At 45.6% G+C, this 23,115-nt stretch overlaps 2 protein-coding genes and 1 pseudogene across 2 annotated transcripts; all 3 read right to left on the bottom strand.

Annotated features, from left to right (window-relative positions):
• Window positions 1-4,391: 4,391 nt before the first annotated feature.
• Window positions 4,392-8,853, bottom strand: LOC142906956 (sterile alpha motif domain-containing protein 9-like; annotated as a pseudogene).
• Window positions 8,854-8,910: 57 nt separating this feature from the next.
• Window positions 8,911-10,918, bottom strand: LOC142906928 (sterile alpha motif domain-containing protein 9-like). Its single transcript, XM_076055725.1, has one exon. The coding sequence runs from the start codon at window positions 10,915-10,917 to the stop codon at window positions 8,911-8,913; it is 2,007 nt and encodes a 668-aa protein (XP_075911840.1). The 5' UTR covers window position 10,918.
• Window positions 10,919-11,105: 187 nt separating this feature from the next.
• Window positions 11,106-18,736, bottom strand: LOC142906980 (sterile alpha motif domain-containing protein 9-like). Its single transcript, XM_076055877.1, has 3 exons — window positions 17,545-18,736; window positions 14,762-14,852; window positions 11,106-12,239 (listed from the first exon to the last, which is right to left on the bottom strand). Exon 3 carries the CDS (start codon window positions 12,196-12,198, stop codon window positions 11,116-11,118), a length of 1,083 nt encoding a protein of 360 aa, XP_075911992.1. The 5' UTR covers window positions 12,199-12,239; window positions 14,762-14,852; window positions 17,545-18,736; the 3' UTR covers window positions 11,106-11,115.
• Window positions 18,737-23,115: the final 4,379 nt, after the last annotated feature.

The raw sequence follows: 23,115 nt of genomic DNA, 5'->3' as shown, positions 1-23,115 counted from the left end.
GGACCGTGTTCACGAGCACAAGGCAGATTTTAAACACGGCAGAACCAATACCTCCGCCGTAGCTGATCATTGCTATAACGCTGTAGGCTCTCATGATATTGTTTTTTTTTCCGAGACCAAGGTGCTCTGCAAACCTTCGGGCTACTATCAAAGGTTTGTTCATGAAGCCATCCAGATATATAAACATAGACATAACTTCAACCGAGAAGATGGATACAAATTGAGCAATCATTGGAAGGATGTTATTAACTAGGTAAAACCTTTATATACTTTATGGTTGTTCCATCATATTTACCGGGCCCTAGTCTATTTTGCCGAGTTAATTGCATCCCTAGCGTTTGTAATTGCTGCTGCATTGGTGTTGTTGCTTTATTGGTACTGCAGCGGCTCTGTTGTAGCCCCCCCCCCGCGCATCCCCAGCTCTCTCAGCCTCCCACTTCCAGCCCCGTCCACTTCCAGCCCCGCCCACTTCCCCCCCCCCCGTCCTAGCTCCGCATCTCCCTCTCCTAGCGTCCACGCCCCCTCCCTTCCTTGCCCCCCCTCCCCCCTCTCTTACCTATATAACCTCTTACGACGGTATCTCTCTCCCACTTCAGCAAAAAAATGTTCTTGCTGTGGTTTTCCCACCTGATGATGATTGCTTGTGTTGCGATCGAAGCGTCGTGATTTATTTTATTTTGTTTTATACCTACGTGACTTTACCGAAAGAACCAAAAAAAATATGAACAGTTGTAACCAAATGTGGAATAGCAAACTAATTTAGTAAAATTATTGAAGAGTAATGTTTTTTTTTACAAATATACCGATTGGAAACTACAGAAATGCATCATGGTAGGACGAGAGACAGCATCGCTCATGAACGTGAGTGCAGTTACAGCCATCATCGTTATTTTAAGTTATCATGTAAAACTGTGCAACACAGCCGTATAGTGCTATGTTTGAGTGTTGTTTACTAGCGGCAGCCGTCTTGCCCTCTGAACCCGTGGTCCACGTCTCGGCATTACCACAAATTTAACAACGCCAACACACGCGCAGGGTGCTGCTCAATCCCCGTAGGGTGCGAGAACCAACCAGGTTGGGTCACGCGACGTTCCGCTCGTACCCAGACACTCTCAGATTTGCGTCTTAGATTCATAGCCGACGCCGCCCAGAAATGTTCGCTGCTTCCGCACGGACGTTGTGGGGTAGGGCCTGGACGATCGTGGGGAGGCGTCAGCGCAGCGGGCAGAGGAATCTCCGCGTGGTCGCCCACGTGGGACCACACGCCAAGTGCCGCACCACCACCACCAATCTCACGGTGAGATTGGTGGTGGTGGTGTCTGGGTCCCCCGCGCGCCTTGGATGTGCGTGTTGTTGGGTGTGCACGTCAAGAGTGGTGCATGCTCACGGCTGCCTTTGGAAGTCAGATTAATGTAAGTGCGCAAGCCTGGTTGAATCCATTTAACACATTGGCTAAGGGCATGCCCATAGACCAAAGACGACAAGCTGTTGTGTATATTGTGTTGTTTAAAAAAAAGTAAACTATTAAAATATGAAATTATGTAGAATGTGAATATGTTAATTGCTCTAATTCTAATATAATTAGGCGTACACGTAATTAAATGCGTGTTTAAGTGTAATTAACAATGTGTGTTACATATTCTTAGTTTTTTTCGGTAAAGTCACGTTGAAGAGAAACAACAAAATAACAAAATATATATAAAACAATAAAAAATTCTCACGACGTTTCGACCATAACTCAAACGGTCATCATTAGGTGTGTTGGTTTGCATAAATTTATTTTTAAACGGCACATTTATTTATTTATAAAAAACGTTGGCGTCACGCGCAGCGATTTGGCAGTTTGCCCAGGACTAGTCCATCTATTTTTTTTTTAAAGAGGAGGGGGGAGACGAAATTTTTTTATAATGTATGCTGTCTGAAAGCCACTGTAAGCGTGAACAATCAATTAAGAACTGAAATGGTTTATCAAATCTTTCCAATGATTGCTAAGATAGAATCCATCTTCTCGGTTGAAATTGTCTCTGTGCTTGTATATGTGGATAGCCTCATGAACGAATCTCTCATGGAAGCCAGATGGCTTACAAAGAACCTCCGTCTTGGAAAAGTCAATGGCATGTGAGCCTACTGAATTAGAACAATGATCTGCTACGGCCGAGGTGTTGGTCCTACCGTGTTTAAGGTCTGCTTTATGTTCACGAATGCGGTCCGAGACATGGCGTTTGGTTTCTCCAATGTAACTACTACCACAGAGGCAACTTAGTTTGTAGACACCAGGGTATTGTATGTCCGGAATCACATCTTTTACAGACGGAACCAGATCACGGATTTTATGTAATGTGTTGAAACGGACCTGGATCTTGTGTTTATTCAAGATTTTGGAGATCTTTTTTGTGATCCCAGCAATGTAGGGTAAAGTGATGGTTTTGAAAGGCTCCTCAAGAGGGTTCTTCTTCATGGTTTGAGTGATAGCTTTGCGGATTGTATAGTCGGAGTAACCATTAGCCCTAAGAGCTTGGTGTACGTGCTTGAGTTCACTGCTTATGTGTTCCTGGTCGGATATGCATTGGGCTCTATGATACAGAGTCTTGATGAGAGAATTCTTCTGTGATGGATGGTGGTGGGAATCCGGTTTCAGATAAGCATCCGTATGGGTAGCTTTCCTGTAGACAGAGTGGCTCATTGAACCATCAGGTCTCTTTTTAATTAGGACATCCAAAAAAGGTATCTTGCCATCTATTTCGACTTCCATGGTAAATCTGATGGCTGGGTGTATGGAATTGATGTGGTCGAAGAATTGGTCTAGAGCAGGCCGGCCATGTGGCCAGATGACAAAAGTGTCATCCACGTACCTCTTCCATAAGGTTGGGCGCAGAGTGGCAGTCTGGATGGCGTCAGTCTCAAATTTCTCCATGAAAATGTTAGCTATAACTGGAGAGAGGGGGGAGCCCATTGGGGTGCCCTCAGTTTGTTTGTAGAAAGTTCCATTCCAAGTGAAGTATGTATTGGTTAAACAGTGTCTCACCAGGGGGGGTACCTCAGTGTTTAGTCCTTGATGAACCAAGTCTTCAATGATTGCAATGGTGTCAGGTACAGGAACCTTGGTGAATAAGGAAACTACATCAAAACTGACAAGCAGGTCGTCTGGGGACAGGGAAATGCCCTTGATTGTCGATACCAGGTGAGTAGAATTTTGTACCGCAGAGGTGGTCTTTCCAGTGAAAGGACGCAGGATTTCAGACAAAAAACGAGCTAGTTTGTAGGTGGGGGAGCTGATAGTAGAGACTATGGGACGAAGAGGTGTATCAACTTTATGTATTTTTGGTAAGCCGTATAATCTTGGTGGTCTGGCAGCAGAAGGTTTCAACGAAAACTGTTTAGATTGATCAATTAATGCGGTTGAATCAGAAATTATTTTGTTGGTTTGTGTGACGAGGCTGTTGGTGGGATCTCTTTTTATTTTTGTATAACTACCATCGTCGAGTAATTCTTTAATTTTGTTGTTGTATTCTATTTTATCCATGATGACAGTAGCATTGCCTTTGTCAGCTGAGAGGACTACAATATCATTCCTCTTTTTTAATTTATATAATTCAAAACGCTCATCTTTGCTGAGGTTGCTAGCTGGCATCTTAGCGTTTTTGAGGGTTGCAGCGATTTCAGATCTTGCTACGTCTGCAGCGATGTGACCCAGGCCCCTGAGAGCAACGTCTACTTGGGCAATTATATCATTAACTGGTATGTGTTTAGGTGTGACTGCAAAGTTTAGACCTTTAGCTAAAACGGATTTCAGACCATCGGAAATAGAACTGTTACTGCGATTAATTACGACTTTATTAACGTCTAACTTTTTGGTGTGTGGGTCCGGTCTTTTGTTGAAGAGGTTAAATTTACAAGCACAGAGACAATTTCAACCGAGAAGATGGATTCTATCTTAGCAATCATTGGAAAGATTTGATAAACCATTTCAGTTCTTAATTGATTGTTCACGCTTACAGTGGCTTTCAGACAGCATACATTATAAAAAAATTCGTCTCCCCCCTCCTCTTTTAAAAAAAAAATAGATGGACTAGTCCTGGGCAAACTGCCAAATCGCTGCGCGTGACGCCAACGTTTTTTTTTATAAATAAATAAATGTGCCGTTTAAAAATAAATTTATGCAAACCAACACACCTGATGATGACCGTTTGAGTTATGGTCGAAACGTCGTGAGAATTTTTTTATTGTTTTATATATATTTTGTTATTTTGTTGTTTCTCTTCAACGTGACTTTACCGAAAAAACTAAGAATATGAATTACTGCAGTCACGAAAGCTTTAAATCAAAAATGTGTGTTACGTGTATACAGGATACAGTTCTCGCAATTGAGATAGAATGAAGCACTCGGGCCCTTCTCAATCTAAACAACTTTAATAGCACTTACCCTAACATCCAACAACACTCATTATCAGAATACCAATAACAGTACACATGCAAATATACGTACTCATCAACCCGTACTGAATAATCATAAAAGCATCAACGGTCAATCTCACGATCACGTGATTAAAAGAGAACAATAGACAAACACCTCAACATGGCGATAGTCGTACGTAATTCGTGCTCAAATGCGCATCAAATGCTTAGAAAACTTCAACGATCGGATCTCACAATCACGTGATTTAAAGAAAACAACCCGGCTGTTTCAAGGTAACGCGACAATGCACAATTCGTTTGTTGGGGTGTGTGATGCATGCAAGCTGGGGTTCTTATTAGCCCGCAATCGTGTATAAGGCACATGTAAATGGTGTGAAGTTAATGTTCTTCCATCTTTTGTCTTCTTTCTTCCCCAAAAATACCTCCAGTCCCACAAGGATGTGGAGAACGCCAGGCTGGGTCCACAGCTGGAGTGCGCTCGTGGCCACGCTGCTCAATGCACGCTCACTGATTGCACGCCAGGCTCGATCTGCAGCTGGAGTGCGCTGCCGCCACGCTGGCCCAGCACGTTGCCTGTCAGCAGCCTTGGGAGTGGCTTTGGTTCGCGAGCACCCCCTGGGCTGCTCGCCCTCAGAGATCTCACGCTGTGCAGCAGCAGCCTGCACGTGACAATCGCTCACACACTCCCGGCCTCTCCACCTCATACAATGTCAGGTTGACTTGACAACAGACGTCATTTTTCCAGCCTACAGTAGGACAATATTTCATGCACACTCGATATTGGTGGATGACTCAAGTCTCCACTTGGGAAAGTTGCTTCACGCCACCATGGGCGTTTTGCCAAGGATTCCCTGACAACTCTTAACTTAGTACATTATTATCTAGAAAAATATATTTTTCTTTTTAATAACAACGGCATGAAGAATGCAGTTTCAGGTCTCTTGCCACCATAAACTCTTATCAATCAAGAATTTTCCTCAACCACGTAACTTATCACACCTCTTAGCTTAGTACAGTACAACTTATCGAAGTCCTTTACTCTACAAGTTACTCAAAATATGAAGAAAAACGGAAAATAAAATGTTCAGTGATACTTAGAGTCTGCCTTAGCAAGAACCCAACTCTACTGCAAGTCACGTGGGCAAATCCCAGAGCCTGTCCCTTCAGGACTGCTTTGTATGATGCTGTGTCGTTTGATTAGGAATGTATAATTGATTTCCTAAGTTATATATAAAAAAGCCCAAAGCTCCTCCCACCTTTTTTTTGGCTTTCTGGATACCCTGGCGTCAGGGGTTATACCTCCTTTGGAGGTCATCCCAAGACGGTGTGAACTCTGATGTACTTAGCTGCCCCTGGTGGTGTTTACTTAACTTGTGAAAGCTGGCCACCCAGACATGGTGTATGTGTGTGTCAGTGGCCCATGTTGCAGGGTAAAAATAAGTAATATTTTAAAATACTTTCTTTAAAACACGCTTTAATTAAATGTCCCGCCGAGTAATGGCATAACTCCACGACTCCAGGAAGTGGCCCCGAGGCTTGCCATAACGTAAGGGACCGTGGTGATTTACAGCTAACGTCAGTTGAGCGTGAACAATTAGACCCAAGCCGAAATATAACATAAAAAGATGGTTTAAAATTTTAATGATAGAATATAGTATTGTCATCAGTATGACATAAGTATACCAAGTTTTCAGTCGATAGTACATTGGCAAGTGGGTTAAAATTGAGTTACAAGATTTGAGGATACGACAACAGACAGTTAAATAAAAGCGTGTAATAATAAAAATGGCCTCCCTCTCTGGGTATCTTTGTCCCCTCTCCGACTGAGGCTGCTTCGCCGAGTTCGATTCCCCCTCAGTAAATACAGTGGCGTTTATCTGCACTGGTCCTGGTTCCCCCCTTACGTGGGCTCAGCATTAATATGAATGACTGGTATGGCATGTAAAGATCGCCAATGGGAAGACAAAGGTGGTTGGGCGTCGCCCAGATTATACACCCTTGACTACATATACATTTTGGTTGTCGAGAATTGACAATTATAATATATAAATGTGTCTTGTTCTGAATGATCTTTTAAGGTCAGTACTTCAACACGAACTTCCATAATTCAATTATAATAAAGTCTCACATGCGTATCCAGACCGTATGGATAATTACGTACAAATAAGTGATTGTGAATAAGATTATGCAAAATAGTCATATTGTAACCGTTTTCCCCTGAGCTGCATTATCATATAACGGCACACCCTATCATCAAGGTTAATGTTTCATAGAGTAACGTTTCATACCTTGATGTATTAATAATATTAATATGTGGTGGTTGTCATTCTGAACATTGGCTTTTGTGGTCCCCTTTGATTAAAGCCTCATTATCAACTTCTCATTCTAATGTTACATTTTTACTCCTCCATGGTTACCCTCAACCCTCGGAATGCAATCAACCCACCTATATCTGTACAAAGAACTATGACATTCAAAATAGACAATATGTAAAAAAATATATTGCAAAAGGCACATATACAACAAAGCGATCAAAAACAAACAGCACTGTCGAGAATTGTCGCATTGCTTGAATCGAGCTGGGTTGTAAAAGTCGAGCGGTGCAAGGGAAGAAGCAGACAGAGATACGTTTTGACCTGCAGTATCATGGTCGAACAGCTGTTGGAAGAGATGACACAGTCTGATACACTGAGCCCTCAATATTGGTGGAGTAGTTGTTGAGTAATTAGTGGTGGAAAAGTGGAATTGGTGGTAGAAGAGTGGTTACAAAACAGATGGTCCTATTTTGATATGTGTAGTAGATTGATGCCAATGCAGTCCCCTACGTTTTATTTACATGGCTACAGCACCTTATGACCCATGCCTTATTTTTATTTATCCTACACAGGCTGAATGTCATAGGCAATCGGGCCTTCCATAGTGAACCCTACAAAAAAGGTGACAGACTCGATGCTCTTGCCCGTCCTCAGTGGTCCCAGGTTTACTGGGTGCACAGGAATCTTGATGGCCTTATTTTTCCCATCACCAGCACTGAACCTATGGTCAAGGTAAATGTCTCCTTCATCAGTAGTTGATCCCCGAACTCTAAGGACGATTTGTTGAACTTTTTTTTCCTTGAAAATCTCCCCACTGAGCCATAATAGATGCAAGGATTTCCCAGTTCTCTGCATGTCTGCAGTTTTGTCAATTTTTGTTCGAGACACTATTCTTTCCAATCCATTTCCCTTCCCCAAAAAGAAATTGGTTGTTAATTGTTGTCTGCAGCTCATGTATACATATTTTGCTCGGAAGGATCGTTTCATTGCCTCAATGTATTCTGCCAGCTGATTCACGTCAGTTCTTTTGCTTTCTTCATTGAGCCACAGTAAACGTAAAGCCAGAAAGTATGGTTCTGGAAATCTGTGTTGTGTTCCTATTTCGTGGAGGATATTGTTCAGCATAGTCACCAGTTCACTATAGGGGGAAACCGTTTTGGATTTGTTATTTACACAATTTAGGATAACGTTAGCAAAAATTAAATTTTGTTTTTCCTTAATGTTATTGATATTTTTAGAATTACAAAGTATACTTTTATAGCTGCTGACAATAACCTCCAGAGATTTTTCAGCATTTCGTTCAGCAAGATAGCGTATAAGTCCTGGAAGTCTATCACCGTGTTCTGACTCAATTTCATTCGTAGCACTTAATTTTGGGAATTGTTTCGCATCCAGTTTTTCTGACTTCTCTGAACAAAATATCGTTGTATATTGGTTGTAAAACTGTTCTACGGTGTAACGATGCTTGTCTTGTATTTGTGATTCGGCATACCTTGGCTTAAACAGCCAAAAATAGGCTTCCAAAACTTCTAAGGAATACTTCATTCTCTTTTTTAATTCTCTAAGATATAACTCATTGTTTTGTAAAACCTCCACTGTTGCTTTTTCTTCTTCGTCATCTGTAGGTATTCGTGACAAGTCAATCCTTCCATTTAAATAGGCCACCAGGGTTCTCTTGTGGATTTCACCAGTTTTGTAAAATACTTTGGTCAGCTCAAACAGTTGCAACATATGTGTGGCAACCTCAATATCGCCGAAGAATCCAGCTGTGTTAAAGGCACCATCCTCTGTTTTAACCAACTCCTGTGCTTCTCTAAAAAAAGTCAGAAGCACTTTTTGCAAGCTGTAGTGCTTTATTAAGATCTGATGGAGGAAGGAACCCTTTTTTCTCTATGGCGCTAACATCAAATTTCTGCTTCAGTTCATGCTTATAAATCTGACCAATTGTGTCTGTATTGTAAGAACTATTTTTGACCAATTTTTTTGCATGCTCTGCCCATTTTTTGGCTTCATCAAAGTTGTTGTCTTTAAGGTAGCAAAACCTTGCAAGAGCCTGGGCCAATATCGCATCTTTTGAAAATCTATCTGTAGCACAGCACATTAATTCTTTAGCATTTTGCATGCCCGATTCCAACTTACTTGAGTGGCTTAATGTACTGTATTTCTGTTTAATGATGTCTTAAATAAGAGGTGCAAAGAGACTGTCTGTTTCATCGCCCTGCTCTTTGCGATGGTGGATGACAAACATATTCCTGACATTTTTAACCAAGTGCTCTCTTCCCATGCCATTATTAAAAAGGATATCTTCAGCAAGCAGTTCTTTAGCAATGCTAAATCTTGAAGAGCGATTCGTTGTTTCAAATTCTTCCAGCACTTGTTTCGCCACGAGTGGATGTATCATTCGGACTGATTCATAAGTGCCATTCACTTCGTCCATGGGGCATTTAATGAGCAGCAATTTGGCGTGCTGACTCAAGCCATCTTCAAGAGTTTCTTTCCTCCAAAAAGTGGATTTTACTTGTGAAATTCCGAGGATTGCTTCACATCTAGACACTGGAATTGATGTGTTTTTTACATAGTTGTTCAACAATGCAACGTAACTGATCAATTTAGCATTGGGCCTATTGCTACTGTAGTCTAAACCTTTGAGCATATTTTTCACGGTATTTTTAATATAATTTGAATCAAAATTTTCTTTAATTATCATGAAAGAAAGGAAGTTGTTGCATTTCTCATACTCATTTTTTATTTCTTTAAGCTTTTCTTCAAACAGGTGTTGCTCAGAAGAAGAGAGCTTTTGTTCCAAAATGACACTGGTCATTAAATGGTTTTTCTGACTTTCCTCAAGGGCTTGAGACCGCATGCAGTTTACCATGACAACAAGAGGTCTGTCAAATACGACGTTTGACAGCTCAGAAATGATGCTGTGTTGAAGTTGTTTAAGGATCTCTGTGTCGTCAATGTCGTCAGCCAGCAGTAGCACTGGGGTGTAGACCTTAGCATCGTTTTCTGCATACTTCAGTAGTTCTTTAACTTGAACCGAAATTTCCTTCTGGTCATCACTGTTACTTTTGATCACAGCACACCTGAATTTTTTTCTGAGCTCCCATAGGACATGCCATGCAAGTGTTGTTCCTCCACAGCCAGGGTGGTGAAACAAGTTTACAGATTCAAGGCATCGGTTTGACTTCAGTGCATCTTCGATATTCTCCTTTAGATTGTTAAATGGTTCACGTTTGATGAAAGGTTTTCCTCGTTTCTCGGAGAAATAGAAGTTCCATGGGCAGACTTTGCCTCCTTTGTAGTAGTTTTCCTCGATACTTCGCCTCAATTCATCAAACGCTGTGTCATCTGCCTCTATTCCTGTATCTTCACACTCATTCTCACACACAATCGTCAGTGAAGACATCCGTTCCTCCTGCACTGCTGTTAAAGAGCATGATCCTCCAACTGATGTACGCAGAAACCGTTTCCGACTCTTAGTCGCCGATTTAATCTTGTAAATTGTGGAATTGAGATGATCCAAGCTCATACTGCGTATTGACCTGTACGCCAATTCATCTTCGTCCACCCTCGTGTGTGCAAGTGTCGCCCAACTTTCATATGATTCTAGACGTTCTGTTATGAGCATCATATCAGAAAGTCCGTTTAGTTTTTGATAAAAATAGAAAAATGTTTCCATCATTGGATCAATTGGGTCATCAATGTTCATAAGTAAAAGAAAAACAACAAGAAACCTTCCACTGGGCATGAGGTCGTTGTTGCACAACAAGCTTACAAGTTTGCTATGGTTATCACTGCGTTTTTTCTGAAACTCTTTGGATTCCATCGGCTTTTCCTCATCAATGTTTGCTCTTCCATTACAGAAGATCCAGCTGGTTTGCTTGTGTAGGTTTAGATTCTTGGCAATGGTCTCAATGTCATTATTTTCACGTTCTACAAACTGTCGGGGAAAATGCAGGTTGGGTGACCTTTCAGCACGGACAAGGCTACACAGCCCAGAAATGGCGTATTCAGGATCAAAGTCAAGGACTGCAAACCAATTTATTTCTTTTACAAAGTCAAGGTGGGGCAATTGGCTTTGGTCCGCCTTGTTTACCACCAATATGTACTTTTTGTAATAGGAATCATCAAGTGTCCCTTTCCCCCTGGTAATTAATGTAGTTAGCTTCTTTCCATCATCCATTCAACGATCGATTTTGTAGCTCGTTTCGGCCAATTTTCTTTGCTCATTCCACTTTTTCACATCTTCACAAATGCGTCTGTACTCTTCTTTCCACTGTTCAGAATTTTGTGTTGCCAGAATATCCTTAGAAGATGCACCATCTCGCTTATATACGTGGTTCTCTTTACCCGCTTGCCATTTTCCATTGACGTGCTTCATTTAATAAACATTGTCTTTGCATATTGTGCTCTTAGAGCTAACATCGACTTCTATCACATACGCACCAAGACTTGTATGTTCAGGCGAAATTACCTCCACAAATCTTGGAGGTCGTATGCATTCTTTAGCATCTTCGATCCTGTCTTTCTGGAAGTACTTTGATATGTTGTTGTCGATCGTATCAACAAACTTGCTCTGGTCTTCTATGTGGACACCGGTAACTTCACCGTGCCTGTACCCGCTCTTCGTGTCTCCCACACCAAAGTGTATGGTGCCGTTTGTCCTCCTGTTCATGCAACCAGCAGAAAACCTGAACACCTCATTACAGAATTTCTTCATCTTGGATTCTTCATCAACATCGCCCTCACAGGCGAAAAGTTTAAACTCGCGAACCGGATCTATATAGTTTGTGATTCCCGTTTCACTAGGCAGTACACTTCCTCTGATATATCTGTGTGAAGTGTAATGGTGATCAAATGGGCATGGTGAGCAAATATTCACCTGACTCTTGCTGGTGTTTTGTTGGCTTGAATCATCAACAGCGGAATGCTCCTGTGTCCCCAGCTCTGCAGGTGGTTGTGAAGCTTTTCCATGTACCTGCTGTGATATGTTCGTGGCATCCACATCAACCACATCACCTGGCTCTGCCTGCTTCTGATGCACACTCTTCTCTTGCTGTTGTCCTGTGCCCTTTTTATTTATTTTCTTGTTTTTCTTCGGAGGGTTTTCTTCAGAGTTTAAGAACTCGGCTTGTGTGCTGCCAGGAACGAGTTGTGCCCCCTTTGTTTCACAGTGGCTCTGAGTCTTCTCCGAGGCTTCATCACCGCGTGCAGGTGTTGTCACTACGTGGCTATGAGTACTGGACGACTTGGGCTTGGACTTCTTCAGGTATTCATCACGCGAGTCTATGAGTAAGGATATTTGTAGCGACTTGAGACCAAACTCCTTGAGTTGTTCACGCTGCAGCTTTACTAAAGAAGGCCCTGTTAACGCTTCCTCGTGTAATTTGTTGGCATGTTGCTCTTTCAATTTAACTTCGTGAACCAACCAGTGGCAAACATGGTCTTCATTCCAGTCTTGCATACTGGAAGGCAGCTTCACATTCTTGTCATCACCCTCACGTCCTAAATGTGAAATTGAAAAAAAAAAACATTAAACCTTTACATAAAATAGAAATCTGGTACATTCTGTAAAATTGCATTTGGCGATGGTGTCACCGAATTCAAGAGAGTTGAGGAAGGCCACAGGAAGCCACCTGAACCTTCCCTCGGTATGGCTCAAGAAGCCGAGTGGAGCATGTGCTGCTGTCAGGTGACCAGGGGCAGTGGCATCTGAAAGAGACAACTCAAGCCATGGACCTACCCTGGACCACAGACGTTGAGGGGTGCATTTGGGTATTTTATTGCACTCAAGACTCGGTTTTATAAACTACTGTGAGCTAAATACTGGATTGTGTGTTTTGCAATTAGTCTTTGATTAAATCGCCACAACAGAAATGTAGTGCAGGCCAGAAAACCATAAATTTTACAAACTATAGAAACATGCATCATGCAAAAACATCAGCTGTTCCTGAACAACATTGGACACTGTACTGATGATTCCTAAGAAGAACGAAACTGGTTTGCTGTTGTCTCTGCCTCACTGCTACTGTCAGTCGCCACAGTGGTGAGATGTTAACTACCTCGCCAAGTATACAGGTCGTTGGTTCGATCCAATCCCCTACGCCTGTATATTTGGAGTTTGCATGTTCTCCCCGTGGTCATGTGGATTTTTCTCCGGGTCCTCCGATTTTTCCCTCCAAATTTAAAACATGCCTTTATAGTATTTGGCTGCTATCCATTTGCACGTGACAAGCTGCTTCGTTGAGCACTCATATATGACCAGGTCGCTTCTGAAAAAGAGCTCTGTAGCTCAGTGGGCCTTACCTGGTAAAATAAAAATAGTTTAGTTTTTTACATTTGTGGTCATCGCAGTTCTTCAGGAACTGCTGATGGTGCTTTTACGTAACCTATAAAGGCCGATACATTTCTGTGTATATATCTCTGTGGTTAGAAACGTATGGCGTTGATTGCATTATGAATTTCATAATAATAATAAGCATCCAACTGTTTATAATGAGCAACCGAAGCAACACATTGCCCATTTAAATGTTCACCTGAAATTGCGTTGGAAACAAGCGGTGTGCATCACACGTGCGCGTGTAACAGCGGCAGTGCGTTCACTTTGTGGAGCCGTGCAGAGAGGCTGGGGATGGCGGTCAAGGGGAGTGCTTCACGTGGCACTGTCCAGGCTTCACTTCAGACTCTCCTTATCTCTCCCCATCCCTTATCTCTTTCTATTATCTTTCCCCATTTATAATTTCTCACATCCAAAATGTCTCCATGTTCACTATCTCTCCCCCTTCCTCAGTCGCTCTAAATAATTACGAGCTATGATCAGATGGCAATTTGAGCAAGCCTGCCGATATGTGACTCCACTTAAATAAACCCCGTATTTAAAAAATATGATTCCAGTGCAAAAAGCTCTAAAATCCTGGCCGTGTTCTACCAAACAATTGTTGGGATTCACGTTGCACCTGGATAACCCTTTCAAGCTATGCACACAAAAGGCCGTGTTTAGCTTTCTCTTATGAGAGTGCTATTGTGAAGGAGGGTGCTCATCAAGCACCGAGTGGTGCAAACCTAGAACATTCCTGCAATACTTTGCCCACGTTTCAACTATGGAGTCCAAATGTTGTTGAGTTACAAGTCTCCACTGTGTGGTGATACCTGTACGGACTGCATGGACATTCCCATTGGTCCCCCTGCTCTTTCTTTTCCCCCACAGCTGTAATGCAGCACTTGTTAGTGTGGGTATCGGTGGATCATTCGGAGACCATTACTTGCTTGAGTCTCCCGATCTGCAGTTGGTTACTCTGCCTCTGGGTACTCTGGATTGTGATAAAAACTGGAAATTAAGTAACTCGCCAAACTTATGAGGTTATAAACTTCCTGAGAGAGACACCCAGTCCCAGTATTTTAACCTCAGAGCTCAGTAGTGCATGCTCGATGTCTCTCATTGCTTCTGACAAGGCTTGTAGCAGCCTTCCAAGCAGCTTGACAATATCCATGACCTTGAAGATTCATGATACTCAGATATAATTCAAAAGAGGCTCTTCTCTGCTCAAAACGCCCCCAACCTGAAGCAGTACAATCGTCGTCATACCCAAGCATCGTGAATGTGTTCAGTCTCGTAGATGTCAGACGTCAAGTGCGTTCAGGCCTGGTTAGTGCTCGGATAGCAGACTGCCTGTGAATACCCAGTGTTGTTAGCTTGGGCCATAATGTGACTGGGAGATTGCTGTTACAGCAATGACTCAATTGATTATTGAATCCATCTGTGTAGAGATCAAGCGTGCTACCCTCTCGTATGCGTGGGCTTTCTTAGTTGCACTCGTTTATAAACAGGACCTTGCTAAAATGACAGTCTTGACACTAGCACGGCCCAACAATCACCCTCACTGGCCCAGCATGGGAAAGCCGGAGCTCTGCCATGCGTGCACCGAGGTGAGCAGCCCGGCCCGGGAGCGCCTCGCCTGGCGCGTGCGTCGCCTGGCGGGAGACCCGGTGGACGATGTCAGAGACGTCAGGGAAAGCGGTCCACACACCTGGAGAGCTGCCACCCCTCAGCGGGTACTGCACGTGCAGGTTGGCTTCGTGGAGGCCCCCGTGTGTAGACAGCCTCGTGGAGAGAGGCAACTTGAAAAACAAACGAGGCAAGGTCATTCACTGATGCGCATAAGTGCATTTATCAACGTGCAACTCTCATGACCTACTGTAGGTTATCACGAGTGTGCACTATTCAAGCATTGTAAGGGCTATTAAATCGTTCTGTCTCACATTTCCTCTGAACTGGTTAAATGTCTGTAAAGAGTCTCGATCTTCGTGCAGCGCCAGTCACCGCTGACCGCAACGCTGCCGGGTCCGCCGACACTCGGTGTCCAAGTGAGCGGAATGATCAGGGTCACCGTGAGCTGCCAAACGAAGATGGCGACGATTGACAACGGAGTGTACCGACACACACGTGATAATGCTGCACATGGAAACTACAATTTGTGTTTTTCCTCTGAAAAACTATGTAGAAGAACAATGTAAGGGAAAACTGATCTCTTACAAAACTATTTCCATTTGTTAGCCTGTCAGAGTGCTACGCAAGGAGCAAGTGGCAATAACTGATGATGAGTGACAAAGTCACGGTCATGGATCAGGGAGTCACGCTGCAGGGCAGCTTGATGACCGAGTTGGCTCGCGCTGCACTGCGCCCCAGTCCCCTCCATCGCCTCCCACCAGCCTCACGGCAATCCGCCCTTTGCTGCAGTACTCCCCTGCTGCTGCTTGTTGGGGGTTCAACCCCTGGATACAGCGTAGATGCACTTTTTGGTGTAAGACTTCCACAGTGACACGACGATCATGGATGCTGTACACGCAAATATAAATACAGACGCCTTTCAAGATTGCCAAGTCGCTAAGCTGAGTCAGAGGGGCAGGCGCACCGGGGCCCTCGTGCTGAGTATCCACGACCAATTGGAGGGGCGCTGCTCTGCTCGCAGGCTCAGCCAAGATTCCCCAGCGCTGAGCGCGCTCGCTCGTGGCCTCCGGAGCTCTCCGTGACGAGGGGGCCACGCGCTCTCTGCTCCTCGGCGGCGCTCGGTGCCGGGCTCCGCGTCACGGGGTCATCGCGGAGCGCGACGAGGCATCAACCTCCCCCCTCACTTCATCTCCAGATCCACGGTTTTCATTTTCAAAATGCGCACCTAGTCCTGGCTTAACCGCGCCGAATGGAGTTTGAACGCAGTGTCACTGTGGCGTCACTGTGGCCGTGGGAGGTAGGGGAGGGGCCACTAAGAGTAGAGGCCGACTGAAATTGAATTTCTGGTTTAAATTCTGGTAAATTTTTTACTTTCAATCTGGTTTCAGTCGAAAGTAAAAAAAATAACTTTCTGCTGAAACCGAAGCCGAAACCGAAACTTTAACTACACTTTCAACCGAGACCCAAACAGAAAGGTATATAACCGAAGTTACTGAACACAAGATTTATTAAATATGTCATGATGCAATGCTACTTTAATTAAAAATAAATCTAGAACTAATCATTCAGAGCCTGCAGTAAGAGTCGCTAAATATCAAATCTTTCGGTGTTACTTACTTAGTAATTATATCCAAACAAACGAATGTTGTAGTTAAGAAACAACAGTTTTTCCGCATTCAGCCAGACAGGCTGCCGTCTGTTGACCGGTTGTATCTACATTAGCAGCCCATGGTTGCGGCTGTAACCTCGCTCCCAAGCTGCTGCTGATGTGTATGTGTTTGCAGCCTATCGCATAGGATTGCTTAGCGCCGACTGACCGGCCGATAGGCAAAGTGATAGATGTAGCACTAGCATTATATTCTAAAAGTAGATCTTCGGTTGACGAATGACCAAAAGTCAATATCAGTTTCGGCCAAAACCGAAACCAGACCGAAAGTTTAAAATTGACTTTCGACCGAAACCGAAAGTGTGCCGAAAGAGGCCTTTTGCCAACTTTCGGCGCCGAAACCTCTAATGCCAAGTGGCCTTCAGTATAAGACATGATGTGTATAATACATTATGTATATCATACATTATCTGTATAATACATTATGTGTATAATACATTGTGTAAAAGACTTCGATTTAAAGCTTTCGTGACTGCAGGGATTCATCTTCATGGTTCTTTCGGTAAAGTCACGTAGAAGGGAAATAACAAAATAATAAAAATAAAACATAATAAAATAAAATTCTCATGACGTTTTAGGCACAACGCAAGCAGCCATCTTCAGGTGATGAAACAGAGCTGTCGGAAAGACAGCATCTTAATGAACACTCAGCTTGGCAGCGTATTTTAAGCTGGCTGGGAGGAGGAGAGAACATATTTATGACAAATGCAGATATGGGGTTAGTCACTTCTTGCGGAATGTGTAGGCGGTGGGGTGGTCTCAAAGCCATATTATGCTGTAGTGTATTACTGCTAGGATTAGCAGTAATAAAGGGAGGGAATTTTTAATAATAAAGAACTGCAGCAGTGCTTTGGCTAACCCCATATCTGCATGTCATCAATATGCGCAATGAATGTTGAAGTACGGCCCACCCACACTCAGCAAGCAGCTGTGGCACATTAGGAATGGACCACTCTTTAAATTATTTCCTCGTGCAGCAAGTGAGTAAAGTGTGGTTTTGTGAAAGTCCTTATGTGCTGTGCAGTACATCAATGCACTAGCATGTGATAACTAAATTGGGCCTGTGGGTGGCTGGCAGGGTTATTGATTAACCAGACGTGTACACCAGTCAGGTGGTTAATGGCGACTCGGCTGAGAATTGTTGTGACACACGTGCTGTTGCATTTTACAGATTTACCGCAATAAACGTCGCTCACCCGGTCGCACTCGTTCACCTCGACCGTGTAGACGCCACCGCAGGGCAGCAGCAGGAACACGCAGCCGGCCCTACGGCATACAGAGAGACGCGTGAGCAGCGTGCCACCGTGACGCACACAGAGACGGGAGCAGCGTCCCACCGGCACTCCCTTCCCCCACTCACTTTACCCCACTCACTTTACCCACAGTGACCAGTGTGGTGAAGTATGGTCACACAATCCCCATGACTGACACGGCATGCGGATTCCGTCGTTCAGCTGCAGATTGACAAAGTACGGTGCATGAGTGTTAATAAACCGGTGTCAATGGGCAATCTGAGCGCACAGCGCTTCCGGCTTTTATACGACAGTCAACACGAGAGAGAACCCCGTGTCGAGACGCCTTCCTGTTGCCTTCATCTTCAATTCTACATCCTTCGTTGGTCTTTACAAAGGCCGACCGCAGTTGACCTTCCAGTTGACAATTGTTTCAGCAACCATCGAGTGATGATGGGCTGAGGTATGTGAGCTGGCTGCTGCAGTGCCACCCAGCCTAACATAAGCTACCAGGTAATAATTACAATTATTAATTACAATGACTGATGTATTCACTTCATTATTATCGCGTCAGACACACAGATGAATGATGAGCTGCGTCATCCTCACACTGGGACCAGCACCCTGAGGCTGGTGCTTGTAAGGGGAGTGGTGCTCTGGCACAGCGCCTCCCAGCTGGGTCATCTGTGTGCATCATCGAACACAGAGAGACGGCCATGGCTGAGCCAATGAAGGACTGCTGTTAATTATTTTGTGCTTATTGAAGGGTAAGAGAGCTGAACTTTGCCACACATTCAGTGAAAACTACGCTTATCAAGTGTTTGTGTCGACTACCTGCTGTGACACAGATCACAAACAGGGACACTGACGAAGAGGATGGAACAGAAGCTCAAAAGTGCTCAAAGACGCCTGGAGAGCTGCATGCTGGGTACTGCACTGAGAAACAAAGAGGACCACGCGGATCAGAGACCACATGCAGGTCAAGATGCACTTTTGGCTGTTAATGAGCAGGCTGGGGCAGCATGCGTCGCTAGACGGGACGATGGCCGCCGGTGGAGGTTCGTGATTGGGCAGCAGCCAAGGGAGGGAAAGAGCCGCGGACGGCGTCTGCCGTGGAGGTGCAGCGATGAGGTCGCCTCGCGTGCAGCTGCTGGGTGGACCGCTGCATCGCGGGACCATACGGATGGCGGCGTATTGGGAGGCCTTCGTCCAGCAGTGGATTGATCATGGCTGGTGATGATGCTCGAAAATAGAAACATTCAAAAGATCGAAGCCCTTCAATTTGGCTCCTCCAAAACGACAACCCGGAGGGTGATTCGTGTTGCTCATCGGGCAGGGCCAGCCTCGCTCTGCTTTGCTCTACGCCTCACGCTCCACGCTTACAAACCAACGGTCCCCAGCACCAGTGAACCCAGCACGTTGTCTTCAGGGGAGTGTGACGCTGATAGAAAGTGAATCGCGCCATCATTGTCGAATCCGGCGTGTCCACTCACACCAACACAACGCACTGTAGATGTGGGCCAATAAGCAGCATCGACCACTTAGACCGTGCAGTAGAGCGACGTAACACGGCTGACAGTTCCACAACTGCGTGTGGTGTACACCCAACATGTTGAGATATTTCAGTCCCGCATTAAAGGTGTGCCCCAGAAAAACCTGACAGCCCACATTGTTGCACGTGTTCATGAAACAAACAGTGGCTTTAATGAAATACACGGTGAAATAGGTGTGATAGTCTAATCAAGTAATGCCACATTAAATGACAGCATCATGGACTTCATCTACTTTCTCGATCACCTCATCAATTTGTTGCACTTTTTGTGTTTTATTTTACCAGGTAAGCCCCACTAAGCTGCATAGCTCTTTTTTAGAAGTGACCTGGCCATGAATGATAACTCAACGAAGTGGCTTATCAGGTGGAAATTTATATCGCATGTTTCTTAATGTGGAGGGAAAAACCGCAGGACCCGGGGGAAAATCCACGCGACCATGGGGAGAGAGCGTGAACACTCCAAATATACAGCAGGCGTTAGGGTCGGGATCGAAACCACGACCTCCTGTATATCAGGCAAGGTAGTTAACATCTCACCAACAAATTCAAGGGCTTTGATTTTTTTTGATGTTCTATAATATATCTGCATCCAGGAGGGGCGTGAATTGGGCTGTTTGACCAACTCGTCTAATGAGAGTTTTATCCTGTGGGAGAAACCGGAGTAGACAGAGAAAACACCGAAATACGAGGGGATAATTCTCAGAGCTCCGCACAGATGGATTCAAAACAGTTTACTTGATTTGCTATCTCCTCGCTCTCACGCAGCTCGGAGAATTTGTGAGTTTCACAAGCGTGCGTGATCCACCAACCCTCGCCTCCAAAGCCATGGATCTAAGGTGTGCGGCAATAACTCTCCGTGTCCCAGCACTCGCTGACCACAAACCACCAACTTGGCTGCTGGCTGGCTGCCATGCTTATCGCTTGCGAGCAGCAAAGTGCTTGCTCAGTAATGTTACTTGGCTATTTAACATAGCCACATTCGATCAAATAGCTTAATTAATTATGAATGTCCTGCATGAAGTCAAAGACAAACATTTCAGAGTATCTACGTGTACCCGGAATGTAAACGGCAACCTGAGTTCGACTCCTGGCCATGACCAACATAAGTGGTGATGTCTGGACTGGTCCTGGGTTCCCATGCACCAACCCACACTGACCACGGTGATGAAGAAAGTTTAAACAGCCGCCATGACCGGTACGACGTGGGGAGGCCTTCATCCAGCAGCAGTGACAAAGGGCCGTGCATTACCACCACCGCCACCACTACGTCTATACTACGTGCACCGCAGTAAACTGCAGGGTGCAGTACTGGGGGCTGATTGACATCAAAGAGACGATGCTTCTATGGACAGCCTGTCCCGTGGGGCTTATCGGCGTGTAGCCGATTGTTCATCACTGTGCGGGGTTTGGCGACTCTCTCCGACGTCTCCCCCACCGAGGGGATCCGCATGCCACTTCTCTGCGATGTGAACCGGGCCCCGTGTCCCCGGGGGTGGCGCGTCCGCGTAACCCGTGCCGAAATGCGATGATGCCCTGTGCCCTCGCCTTACCGTGGCTCGTGCCGCATCTGACATCATCCCCGTGTCGACGCCCGAGCCGGCAAGCTCCATCTCCACCACGGAGCGAGGCGGCGGGGGGGTCCACACGGCTACGTATGGCCTGCGAGACGAGCAATGGCACGCGCGAGAAGTCATCGCTGGGGAAGCTGCTCGGAGCCAAAGTGATACCTGAAATGAAGACTGGCGCTGCTGATGTGTTGCTGTCATGCGTGGTAAGTCATGCTATGTATGTTGAACGTCTTTCGCGCTGTACGTAGCCAACTGTGATAATCGGAGATGCGGGGGAAGGACAACAAACTAAACACAAAACACAGTTCTAAGGAAATGAGTTTTCAATCGATATGTAAAAGTGCACATTTCCAGCGGCTTCCTAATATCGGAAGAACATTCCAGACGGCCGCAGAAGCTCATCTGAAAGCGCGCAACCCAGTGGCCCTCTTTGTTCAATGGCCAGCCAAAGGCCGCTGTGAGGATGACCGGAATTCCCGTGATGGATTATGCTCATAGACGAGATCAGCAAGGTATTGTGGTTCATTTGTGGCAAGCACGTTGTGTATAATGAGTGCGACCTTAAAAAAATATGTTCATGATTCACAGGCCCGCATCTATCCACTGCTGGATGAAGGTCTCCCAACACCGTGATGATCATGAGGATTGTTTGACCATACTTCACCACGCTGGTCAGAGTGGGTCGGTGAAAGACTGGGGATGGCCAGAACCGGCTCAGATATCAATCACCTTTGATGTTGGCAGAGGCCGGGAATTGAACTCAGGACACCGCGTTCATCGTGCGGCACGCGAGCCACGCCTCAAGGCTACCCCCCCCCCCCCCACCAATGTGAGTGTCTGCACGGGACACGTCTAGACAATTAGCTCGAGGGCGAGTGAGCGGTGTCAGCAAAACTCGCTCGGCCAGGGAGGAGAGGGCGTGGAGCGGATGGCCCAGGCGCGCACTCGGCGACGCTGAGTGGGTAGACCGCACTGGGAATGGGACGCTGGAATTTCCAGCAGTGGCTCAGGAAAGGCTCGGTCCTTTCAGAGAACCCATTCCCGTGCACCGATTAAGCCACAGCTTTAGGGGGCCTCCACCTAGAATCAACGTAGGGGGCACGGTAGATCAGCTCATGCTGTCTGCAGGATACACCACCGTGCTCCCCACTGGCATAAGCCATAGCCGGGAATCGAACTCTGGTTAGCAGATTGGCGCAGTCTGCCATGCTTACAATCTCTCCATGACAAATTATACAGACGCATTCTATGTGTGTGTGCCTGAACAGCACTTGCCCCAAGTCTGTTAAGGCTATATGGGTTATCTTTGTATTTGTTATCTCATGCGCGGAGTGGTGGCACAGTGGTTAGCACACTCCGCTATGAACCCGGTGACCTGAGTTCGATTCCCGTTCATGATTAATAACAGTGGAAACTAATTGAACCAGTTCTAGTCCTCCCTTAGGTCGACTCAGACTTAAATGAATACCAGGTGCGATGTGTAAACATCAGCAATGAGGAGGCGTGGCGCTACCCCCCCCCCCGACCCCGTGTTCTGTGCCCGCCTTCATAGGTGCTCGCTAACACCACAGTCATTGAAGGCTATACGGGGAATCTTTATATTTGCTGTTTGTAATCTCATGCTCAAGCAATGCAGTCTCGCCGCGGTGTGACCCTGCAGAGCGGGGTGCACGTGCTGTGTCTCCTTGCACACGCGTGGTGTGTGTTGATTGTGAATGGGTGAGTTGTGTTGTTAGTCGTGCTTGTGAACCACAACCTCTAAACATTTTATTCCATTTCACATGGAATTCCATGAAAAAGAAATTTGCCGAATATTCAGCAGCTTCGTAAAAATCGATCCATCACACTCAGTGAGGCTCAACGCGGCGTCACTAATCGGAGCATTTTGTATCCATAACACTGGCAGGTCGAGTTTACGAAAAGCAGTCCGGGTCTCGTGATAAATGCCGCGCGGCACACAGTCGCCAACGTCTGCGGCCGTACATTGTCGACATGTGCCAGTGCAGCACAATCAATATCCGTACCGTGCTATGCTCCAGCGGCTATGCTCCCCACACTGACCGGCGTGGTGAAGTATGGTCAAAGTAACCCCCTCATCAGACAGCGGACCGACACCGCGCGTCCACACGCCAGGTCGTCACGACGACTCCCCTCGTTCCTCCGGGAGAACCTCGCGCGTGGCAGGCCACGTGACGCCCCGGGTTTGCCCGGAGCGCGCCCGGCGAAACGAAACGCGGCGCCGGAGTGGCGACGGACTCCGCCGTCTCTGCGCAAATCACAAACGCTGTGATTTCTATTTGGCTGATCCCAGCAGCCTCTGTTGGTCACGGAGCGCCACGTGGTGCTGGGGGCTCCCGTGCTGCCATTGCCCCAGGAACATTCCCTGGCGCGGTGCGAAGTTCCGCATTAATAATC

The sequence above is a fragment of the Petromyzon marinus genome, chromosome 1 (genome assembly GCF_048934315.1).
Source record: "Petromyzon marinus isolate PM22_M1 ecotype Great Lakes invasive population chromosome 1, UKy_Petmar_22M1.pri1.0, whole genome shotgun sequence".
Classification (NCBI taxonomy): Eukaryota; Metazoa; Chordata; class Hyperoartia; order Petromyzontiformes; family Petromyzontidae; genus Petromyzon; species Petromyzon marinus.
The sequence above is the reverse complement of the archived record's forward strand: the minus strand, read 5'-3'. Positions and strand labels throughout refer to the sequence as shown.

Excerpts from the sequence above, each read along its gene's own strand:
- LOC142906928 (XM_076055725.1), bottom strand. The coding sequence starts at position 10,917 with ATGGATGATGGAAAGAAGCTAACTACATTAATTACCAGGGGGAAAGGG.
- LOC142906980 (XM_076055877.1), bottom strand. The coding sequence starts at position 12,198 with ATGCAAGACTGGAATGAAGACCATGTTTGCCACTGGTTGGTTCACGAA.